At 40.5% G+C, this 10,803-nt stretch overlaps 1 protein-coding gene across 1 annotated transcript in view; it reads right to left on the bottom strand.

Annotated features, from left to right (window-relative positions):
• Positions 1 to 1,287: 1,287 nt before the first annotated feature.
• The window catches only part of LOC117257342 (protein kinase C delta type-like), a 29,940-nt gene continuing 20,424 nt past the window's right edge, over positions 1,288 to 10,803 (bottom strand). Inside the window, exons 5-17 of the mRNA XM_033627494.2 lie at positions 10,070 to 10,101; positions 9,893 to 9,978; positions 9,327 to 9,456; positions 9,064 to 9,164; positions 8,831 to 8,915; positions 8,486 to 8,613; positions 7,375 to 7,548; positions 6,520 to 6,611; positions 6,318 to 6,380; positions 6,017 to 6,155; positions 3,190 to 3,378; positions 2,886 to 3,014; positions 1,288 to 2,731 (exon numbers count right to left, since the gene is read on the bottom strand). Coding sequence (XP_033483385.2) covers positions 2,573 to 2,731; positions 2,886 to 3,014; positions 3,190 to 3,378; positions 6,017 to 6,155; positions 6,318 to 6,380; positions 6,520 to 6,611; positions 7,375 to 7,548; positions 8,486 to 8,613; positions 8,831 to 8,915; positions 9,064 to 9,164; positions 9,327 to 9,456; positions 9,893 to 9,978; positions 10,070 to 10,101 — 1,507 coding nt within the window. The 3' untranslated portion in view covers positions 1,288 to 2,572. The remainder of the gene's footprint in view (positions 2,732 to 2,885; positions 3,015 to 3,189; positions 3,379 to 6,016; positions 6,156 to 6,317; positions 6,381 to 6,519; positions 6,612 to 7,374; positions 7,549 to 8,485; positions 8,614 to 8,830; positions 8,916 to 9,063; positions 9,165 to 9,326; positions 9,457 to 9,892; positions 9,979 to 10,069; positions 10,102 to 10,803) is intronic.

The raw sequence follows: 10,803 nt of genomic DNA, 5'->3' as shown, positions 1-10,803 counted from the left end.
ATAAATCACAATAACGCCCTCACATAATGACTGGATTCTATAGTATGGCATTGCTGGTATGGTACTTCTGCTGCACAGGGATATGAAGTCGTTTTTTTTTTTTTTTTTTTTTTTTTGTTTGGAGGGGAGGGCGGGAGAAACTACTGGAAATATGGCTTGGCACTGTGAGTGTAATGTTCAAAGTCGATCCATTCTCTATCAGAAATGTGATTTCTTTATTAAATAAGCGTGTTTCTCGTTTAGGAAAGCGTTTTCCAGAGCCTGAAAGAGATTTTGCCGCTCACTTGGACCATACATATGCTCCTGCCTCATATAATCCTCCACAATAGACCAACCCTTCAGATGCCTATTATAACAAAAGGGAAAAAAATATGCATGCGCTGAGGTGGAAACAGTAGGATACAATAAATGTGGGCTACAGAAAAGCGATCGGATCTTGCATGAACAGTCGAAACAATCGGAGTGCTATGAATAAATCAAAAGGTGGCAGGCATTTACTCCCAAATTCATTCAGTCATTTTACTAAAGTCTAGAGATGCTCTCAATGTGAGCTTTCAAACAGCAGGCTTATATAAGGAAAACGGGTTTTAAAAAAGGAGAAAAAAACCATATTCATTCCTATTATTATTCAGCTTTTTGATTAATGCTATTTAATCTGACAATTGTGTGGGGTCTTTTCATTTTAAAGGGTCCACAACTTTAATGCTGCATCGGTCTATACTGCTGTTTGCATAAAGGCAAATGTCTCAACAACTTGAACAGGTCCTGTGACTTAGTGCAGGTGGCTGCTGTTCTCTCATTAGTTATTTGTTCACTGTTCACATCCTGCAGCAGGCAGGGATTACTGCTGGGGACAGAGGACGAGGACAGGTCATAAACCGTGCGCACTGCAGGAATGTCTCCTCGCCTTTCGTCCACACTCGAAGGTGCAGTTATATCACCTGAACGCTAGATGGCTGTAAAGCTCGACAGGTCTCTCTCTCTCTCTCATAGTAACAAAATCCCTGTGGCACTTGGAAATGTTTTTGTGCCTGTACAGGTCTTCACATTATCAGAGGTGAGGTGCTGCAGAAGCTCTGCCAGTGTGTGGTATAGGCATCATGAAATATAGCAAACACTGGAAACCAGCAGTGGCCAGAGGACTTACATCATAACAGCAAGAATGCAGCGATTAGTCCTGTAATTTCTGTGGTATGCATGCCTTTACAATAGGATTTTTGTCTACATAAGAGACCTTGTGATGTACAAGTCTTCAACACATGAAATACAAAATGGCTGACAGGGATGTAAGAGTTTAAAATGTATTTATTTATAATCAGATGTAAAAGATGAGGAGAGTAAAAAAAGTACACCCATAACTCACAGGCAGGTCCATGTAATGTACATATTCATTTTCCATATACAGCGCTATTATTTTCATGTTAAAATTCCTACATTCAAGTAATATAACACATTTCAAAGACCCAATGCTTAACAGTGAAATGCCCATCGCTCCCACACAAACAACACATCCTTCAACACATACAGATGTACAGGTATAGTACCATACCGCTGCTGCAACTCTTTCCAATAAGTCTGACGACAGCCCAGGAAATTAATATGTATGGAATGATTGTGTGCACTATGCTTCAGTTTGATTTACAGCAAGAAATTTGACACGGACGGCACACAGAAGACTGCCATGTAGAAATCCTGTGCTTCATTTAAAAAACAGATTAGCGCTTTTGAGGTTATGTGAGACTCTGGGATGTGCTGAGCACGTCCAATATCTCAAGACAGTGCAGGAAACTATTCACTTAGGCAATAACATGACTTCAGTTTGGGGGATTTAAATTTTCCCCAACTTTATAGTGCAGTTCTTTGTATGGTACCTATGTCTGCCAGAGGGATCAACTGAGGACTCATTCAACAACAGACTCTGTGTCTGACTACAGTAGCACCATTTGCATCTTAAAGATACCTGCACACACCCACAAATTTGTATGCATGCGGTAACACACAAACAGGTGGGGTGTAATAGGAGGCATGCAGCAGGCAAAGCACACAGGGTGGGAGTGAATACCGCATGTACTGTGAACTCTTTTGACTTGCATGTGCAGTGCCGGGTGTAAATACTTGCATAACTGAATAGAAGTGACATGCTCATGCCTGTGAATTTTAATTTCCAGATACAGTACATTAGATGATTCGTACAGATTTAAAGTGTCATCACAAGGAAAAATGACAAAAGTAAGAAAATACATACCACATCATTGACTATCCCCCCAACATTGATTATGGTAACCCTTGTTTCAAAGGAATCTCCCTTAATTTCCTGGTTCTTTATATTATTTTTTTTTACACCTATACAGTTTGACAGCTGAGACAAGATTATTGCTTTAGACACCAGCAAATATCCTGGATTCATTTTTATCTCTCATCCTCTGATAGAAGAACTGAAGTTTTTATGTTCTTGTTATCCCTCCAGATGAACTTAGACCATATAGGTAAGATAAAGGGAATAGGATAAGAGCCTGTTTCGAAGTGCTGGGCTTACACAGTGTCCGCACAGGAGCCATTTTGGTTTTTTTTTTCATTTGCTTATCATGTTTTCCAGTCTGGGGTTTACGAAGGAAAAGCCAGCGAATGCCGCCTGGTCCATGGAATCGATGAGGTTCTTGTCCGCATGGGAGAGCCGCGGCTTCTCACTCAGGAACTCTCGGTCAAAGTTGCTGCAGTCACTGGGGGATTTCTGTGGGTGGCAGGTCAGGGATATCAGTTAGGTTAATGTAACAAAGCACAGTGGAGTAATCGGTGTCCTGGATACATGCAATCATATTTACACAGAAGCATTTCAGGTACCTACAGAGTTTGTTCAGAAAAAAAAAAAAATCAAAGACTCATACCACTTTGGGCTTAAAGGGAGGATCCACTTCTCTCCTCTCCAGTGCTGGCCAGTTGATGGTTTTGAAGAATGGATGGGTGCGGATGTCTCCCACCACGCCCAACCTGCGACTGGGATCTCGCTCAAACAACTGGAATAATGATGCAGAGAAAGAAGACAATTTATTAGCGAAACAACAAAGAACAGCTCCCTTTAATGCTATGTTTTGATTAGGAGGAATGTAAGCACTGAAATCCCTTCATATCTATGATGTCTCTGCATATATGGAAGAAAGTATGCTTAATAAAATGTATCCTGTTAGGTACCAGTTCAATCAGATTCTTGGCCTCCTTGGTGATCCACCGAGGGTAGTGAGGGGTGTCCGACCTGATGGACTCAAACAGCTCCTCCTCATCGTCGCCTTGGAAAGGTGACTGACCGATCAGCATCTCATACACCAGCACACCGAAAGACCACCAGTCTACTGAGAAGGTGTACTTCTGTCCTAGCAGGATCTGGGAACAGAGACAGTTTCAAGAAATACATTTAATGTTAGCAACAGCAAGGACACACACTGCAGAGATGGAAGCATTCTGCTGTTGTTCACCAGTATGACAGAAGCCAAGTGAATGACTTGACATGTGTGGAGCCTGCCATGCCTCACAATGACCACTGGGAGGGCTATAGACTATATATAAACAAAGGGATTCATGACAAGCTGAAGCATTTAAAAAATGATTATCTAAACAAAAACTGCAGAAAACATAGGTTTTAAAGGAAAAGTTCATCCCAAAATGAAAAATACATATTGTCCCTCTTATCTGTAGTGATATTTATCAGTCTAGATTGTTTTGGTGTGATTTGCTGTTGGAGATATCAGCTGTAGAGACGTCTGCTTTCTCTCGAATATAAAGGAACTAGGGGCGTCGGTTGCGTAGTGGACAGTGCCGGCGCCCCATGTATAGAGGTGATGCCTTGCTACAGCGGTCGCGAGCTCGACTCCGGCTTGCAACCCTTTGCTGCATGTTGTCCCCCCACTCTCTCTCTCTCTCCCCACTTCACAATCTTCACTCTGTCCTGTCCACTAAATAATCTTATAGAAAAAAAAAAAAAAGAATATAAAGGAACTAGATGGCACTTGGCTTGTGGTGCCAAACCACAAAAAAAGAACATTTGAAAAACTCAACAGCAATGTCTCTTTCCGGAAATCATGACATAGTTACTCAAGATAATCCACAGACCTTGATGTGAGCAGTTTTATGTAGTAACTATTTTCTTTCTACCAAACTACACCCACCAACCATATGGCAGTGCAGAAGGTTTTTGTATGGCACTTTGAGCACCACAAGCCGAGTGCCATTTAGTTGCATAATATTCAAGAGAAGGCAGACATCTCTACGACCTACAGTGCCCTCCAAAAGTATTGGAACAGTGAGGCCAATTCCTTTATTTTTGTTGTAGACTGAAAATATTTGGGTTTGACATCAAAAGATGAATATGGGACAAGAGATCAACATTTCAGCTTTCATTTCCAGGTATTTACATCTGGATCTGATACACAACTTGGAAGATAGCACCTTTTGTTTGAACCCACCCATTTTTCATGAGAGCAAAAGTATTGGAACATGTGACTGACAGGTGTGTTTTGTTGCCCAGGTGTCTCTCAATTACATTGATTATTCAAACAATAAATAGCACTGAATGTCTGAGGTCAGTTTCAGATTGGGTACGATAGGTTTTGCCTGTGCAGACTGCATTTAGAGGTGGAACCAACATGAAAACCAGAGAGCTGTCTATGGGTGAAAAAGAAGCAATTGTGAATCTGAGAGAAGATGGACAATCAATCAGAGCCATTGCACAAACATTGCCCATAGCCAGTACAACCATTTGGAATGTCCTGAAGAAGAAAGAAACCAGTGGTGTACTAAGCAACAGACGTCAAACAGGTAGACCAAGGAAAACATCAGCAGTTGATGACAGAAACATTGCGAGAGCTGTAAAGAAAGACCCTAAAACAACTGTTAGTGACATCAGCAACAACCTCCAGAGGGCAGGAGTCAAGGTATCACAATCTACTGTTCGCAGAAGACTTCATGAACAAAAGTACAGAGGCTACACCAGATGATGCAAACCACTCATTAGCAAGAAGAATAGGAAGGCCAGGCTGGAATTTGCCAAAAGGTACAGAGATGAGCCTCAAAAATTCTGGGAAAAAGTTTTATGGACTGATGAGACAAAGATTAACTTTTTCCAAAGTGATGGAAAGGCGAAAGTTTGGAGAAAGAAAGGATCTGCTCATGATCCCAAACATACAAGCTCATCTGTGAAACACGGTGGAGGGAATGTCATGGCTTGGGCTTGCATGGCTTCTTCTGGGACGGGCTCTTTCATCTTCATTGATGACATGATAGCAGCAGCAAAATGAACTCAGAAGTCTACAGAAACATTTTGTCTGCTAATTTAAAGAAAGATGCAACCAAACTGATTGGGAGATCCTTCATCATGCAGCAAGATAACGACCCAAAACACACTGCCAAAACAACAAAGGAGTTCATCAGGGGCAAGAAGTGGAAGGTTTTAGACTGGCCAAGTCAGTCTCCAGACTTAAACCCAATAGAGCATGCATTTTACCTGCTGAAGAGGAGACTGAAGGGAGTAACCCCCCAAAACAAACAACAACTGAAAGAGGCTGCGGTGAAAGCCTGGAAAAGCATCACAAAAGAAGAATGCAAAAGTTTGGTGATGTCAATGGGTCACAGGCTTGATGCAGTTATTGAAAGCAAAGGATTTGCAACTAAATATTAAGTCTCATTCACTTTAATCTATTTTAAGTTTATATGTTCCAATACTTTTGCTCACCTAAAAATTTTGTGTTCCATTACAAATAATGCTATCTTCTAAGTTGTGTATCAGATCCAGATGTAAATACCTGGAAATAAAAGCTGAAATGTTGATCTCTTGTCTCATATTCATCTTTTGATGTCAAACCCAAATGTTTTCAGTCTACAACAAAAGTAAACGAATTGGACTCACTGTTCCAATACTTTTGGAGGGCATTTCTGATTTCTGATTTTGGGGTGAACTGTCCCTTTAAGGATTTTGAGGGAAAAGTAATGCTGTGAATCATGACATCAGCCAGGCCCTGAAACTAACCTCTGGTGCGATATAGTCTGGGGTCCCACAAAATGTGGTGGCTCTGGCGTCTCCAACCACATTCTCTTTGCACATGCCAAAGTCTGCTATCTTTATGTGTCCGTCCTTGTCCAGCATCACATTGTCCAGCTTCAGATCTCTGAGGAAAGACACAGGAGGAGATTTATATAATGTACAACCAGTTATGATGTAGTATATTCTGTTTGAAATCCAAACAGAGATTCAGCTCCAGTCTCTGATGCACTAACAGTTTGATTAAAGAGACTGCAGACACCAGTATAGTGCGGTTGTGGGATTTTACCTGTAGATAATTCCTTTGGAGTGGAGGAACTGCAGTCCCACTATAATCTCAGCAGCGTAGAATCTGAAGGTCAAAATGTGCAAAACAAATATTAAACACTGTTTTACTGCGTTTCACAGCTTAAGTCACAGATCCTTTGTTGTGTAGAATGACAGTTCCTGTATTAGTCATAGTTCTTTAAGGAGTATTCCAGTGTACTTACGTGGCTCTGTTGAGATCGAAGCGGCCTTTGTCTTGGATGTGGAACATCAAGTCACCTCCATTCAGGTACTCCATTACAAAGAAGAGGTGCTCCTGTGCAAACAACACATTATTGTCAGCTCACTGCAGCAGACAAATGAGACATGAAGAGAGTGTGTGTGAGAGAGAAAAGATTCAGTAACGGGAGCTGGGAGTATGGGTCTTTATCAACAACTGGGAATTGTCACGCTTTTGGCTGTTGCCTGGGTTGAGTCAGAGAACATGCTCTTATATGCTTTCCTAGAAGAGATGTACAGCAGTGTTTCCCCTAGGTTGACTGCTTTAAGGGCGCTAGTGGATGGGCTGTGTTTGGGTGGGTGGTGGTGCTTGGGTCCAGTTGGCTAACCCAATTAATTACTAGGGGTGCAATTGCAAATCACAAATTTCATCAATATTATTATAATTATTAATATTACAAATTAAATTGATTCCACCAACATGAAACATGGCTTAACAGCAAGAACATTTAACAAAGGAATTTGCCCTTAATAATAACTGTTAAGATTTGCAGACAAAACAAACTTGTTAGTCACCATTATTATATTAAGCCTATAGAACTGTGGTCAACTTGAGCAACGTTCACTTCACCTGTCTCTCCCGCTCTGCGTGCAGGCAGTCAAAGCCCCACGCTCAGTTAACAGAAGAGGAGAGAAACGTAAATGACAGCTCAGCGTAGCCCAGACTCTGTCCCTCGTAAATGATTTCTGAGTGAATAAATATTTGCCATTATTTTGGCATTAAACAGTGATCCTTTTGGCCAGGCAGGGGTTCCTGTACACTTATAGGGGAAACGTGGTGTTTGTATGTGTCTGCTTACTTTAGACTGGAACGTGGAGTAGAGGTGTGTGAGGAAGGGGTTCTCCCAGGCGAGGGCCAGGACTCTCTTCTCCACCATGGTGCACTCCACATCATCATCCATGAGCACGACGTCCTTCTTCAGAACCTTCACAGCATAGTACTGGCCCTGCCCCTTCAGCTCTGCCAGCAGCACCTGGAGTCAAAGCCACTTGACGTGAGTACTTCATCAGTATGATCACACCAGGTTTGTGGATTACAATCACAGCAACATAAAATAAATATGATAAGGTTATTTCTAGCTCCCTCTCTTTTGATGTCCTTACATGCTGAATCTCAATCTAACTGAGTGAGCACACTGGGTGTTCGATCTCACTAAAATGCACTGCCACCAGGCAACATTAGGCCTGGATAGAGATGAACTTTGCATCATCTGCCTTTCTGTCCCCTCAAATAGGTCAGCCTTCATAAGGTATATGTTTTTGTCAAATGTTGCCTGGCATCTAGTGATGGATGAATAATTAAGCTCTTTTCTCATCTGAAAACCATCTCCCAGTCTGACATCGATGCAGGGGAAGTCATCATTTAACAGGCAGTGAGTAGATGTATTGATCTAATAAACCTAGTTTATAAAAAGATAGAAACTATAGCTGGGGGGGTCATTAATAAATCAATTATAATATGAAACACAATTGAAGGAGGGACTCTGATGGACTCTGATGACAGAGTATACTTAGGCATGAAAAAATGGTAAGAATCTGCCTCTTGTAGATGTGCGCCCTTCAGAGCTCACTTGTGTCAGAATTCAGCTTTCATCATTTCATATTTCATTTCAAAGTAAGGCCACTTCTAATGGTTCCAAACTACCAAAAACATGAAGACATGAACTGTTTCCACTTATTGCACTGCTGTTTTCAAGGTTATATTTGGTGGGTAATGTTCATTTACAAAGCTAACATTCACATGGAGACATTTTTCAGGATGAATGTGGTTTTATCCCTGATACATGTCTAACATAACAATCATAACAGGTTTGTGCAATTTTTTAGGGTTAGTGTCTTCCTTTTTTGTGTCTACCCAATCATTTCATTTAAATTCAGGAGAGGATTTAAAGACAGGGACCGTGCACCTACCTTGCCAAAGCTGCCTTTTCCTAGCACCTTGTGGAATACCAGGTGGTTCATGTTGAGGCGTACCCGGGGGACTGAAGGTGCGGCTGGGGCGGGGCTTGAGCCATCACGCAGCTTGCCATTTTTATCTGCTGTAAATAGACATTTGTACACACAGAGTAAATACATATGCAAACCTGGATGCAAAGATACATGCAAATTCATAAAAGGGACAAAGATTTAAGAATGCAAATACAGTTTAACAGACTGACAGTGACATTGCTATTGCTATCTTATCTTTAAAGATAAAACTTGATTGAAATCAAACACCTTTGTATGATGATGTGTTCTACAATGAACAAATCTTACCACTAGGGTCTGCTTTTGCACTGTTGATGTCTTGATAGATCCCAATGTCTGGTGCATTGGAGTCATCGCTCTTCTTAATGGATTTCTGGGGATGGAAAAAAAGCTTGTTGAAATATTTTTGCTACTTTAAATCGAAAATCAATATTTTTCCTTACTTTCTTATTAGCACTGGCTGGCATAAAATGTATACACACAAACTAACTAAAATAAATATAGTTTGTTGCAGTACAAACCTGGCTGATTTGAGACAGAGCTTCTGCCAGTAGTTTCTGGTTGATTCCACACAGATTGGCCACTTTTGTCTGACAGTAACTATGTACGTTCATGGCACAGTCTGGTCAGAGGTGTGAAAAATGGATGGATCAGGAGGAGAAAGGGAATACAATGGAAGAGATAAATATCAGAGGTGTTAGAGGCAATAGGAGAAGGGTAGATTTTAACATTTAAAACAAAAGTAAAAAAAAAAAAACCCCCACAAAGAACACATTAGACCCACCTTCACATTTAAGGCCCTGTTTGTAGAGACCCCACAGCAGACTACCACAGTGGTCACAGAAAGTGGGGCTCTTATAGTTGTAGTGCTTGAAGCGATGCGGCATGTCAATCTTGAAGCGCTCTTTCTGGAACTACAATCACACAGAGATCGATTGAACCCACCAAAAGTTATGTGTTTCTACACTATGTGTTTGGCCAGGTTTAGTTGCAAGTAAAAATCTAAATGAAATTGGATGTGAAGCCAAAACTTAAATATTGAATCAAATATTGACGTTGTTAGTAAACTTTGGTTGAATCTGTGTTGTTCTGAAAAATTCATGAGAAACGGTTTGCATTTTTTTGTGTAAGGTAAAAACGTCTTGACAAAATTAATGATTAATGGTCTACTTCATAGCAGTATGAGCCATATGCCATAAAATAAAGCAGTAGGGAATATAGAGTCATTACTGAGCCATAGCTGGGGAAAGTAATAAAAGCTAATGCTGTAAAACAGAATACAGTTCATTGTTAGTGTCAGATCTGAGGTGAGATTTTGTAGCGATGTTGGAAAACATTAACTTTGCTCACCATAGTGTCACGACTGTTGGCCGCTGTCCCAGTGCACCTGCCAATGATTTTGTCAATGCATTTCTTGTGGATTGCCGCATTGCATTCTGGGTGAAATAAATAATAAATACTGTGTTAACTGTGAAGAATACAAAAGGATAAAATGTGATAAAAAAATACAGTTAGTGAAACACTCACGTCTGCACTTGTAACCTTGCTTGTTGAGCCCCCTGTATGGGAGAAAATGAATGTGATTACAGCCTTGTAATGGGTGACATGAAGCAGAGAAAAAGAATTTTTGTTAGCCATAACTCAGAAAAATATGGCTCCAGATGTTAGAGCAATATATCCCGGATGGTTTTCAATATCAGGATTGTAGTCATGACAGTGATATACTATAACTAGCTGCAGATAATTAGCAGCAGTAAAGCACAGATTTACGTTCTCTTCCTGCAAATGCTATCAAACTATATCTGTACTGCCTGCATACTTTTCTCCAAATTATTATGCAGATAGAGATGAAACAGTATGAAAATCTCATACAGACTACAGTGACCAAAATTATCACAACTGTCAGTATTATCTTGGTATCTTTAACATGTGCTGAAAATGTCTAAAAATTACTGATTCACCATGGTTTATATTGAAAACCACAAATAAAACTAGCAGCAATACACACTTATTGTTTGCATAAACATTAAAACACTGCATAAAAATTATATAGCCAAAATACTATGTAAAAAAAACATATCTAATGTGCATTAATTAAAGATAGCCTGTCTTGAAATGCTTGCTCGAGTGTCTGTGTCACTGTAGATGACGAAGAGGGACCAGGATTTGCCTGCTGCATGCCTACTTTGTAAACAAACCCACGCTACATGCTGGACCTGTGTCTGGGAGACTGTTGCTAACTTTGGTTGATTGCGGACAGT

This window comes from Epinephelus lanceolatus, chromosome 1, assembly GCF_041903045.1.
Source record: "Epinephelus lanceolatus isolate andai-2023 chromosome 1, ASM4190304v1, whole genome shotgun sequence".
Classification (NCBI taxonomy): domain Eukaryota; kingdom Metazoa; phylum Chordata; class Actinopteri; order Perciformes; family Serranidae; genus Epinephelus; species Epinephelus lanceolatus.
This window is presented reverse-complemented; position numbering and strand designations above follow the sequence as displayed.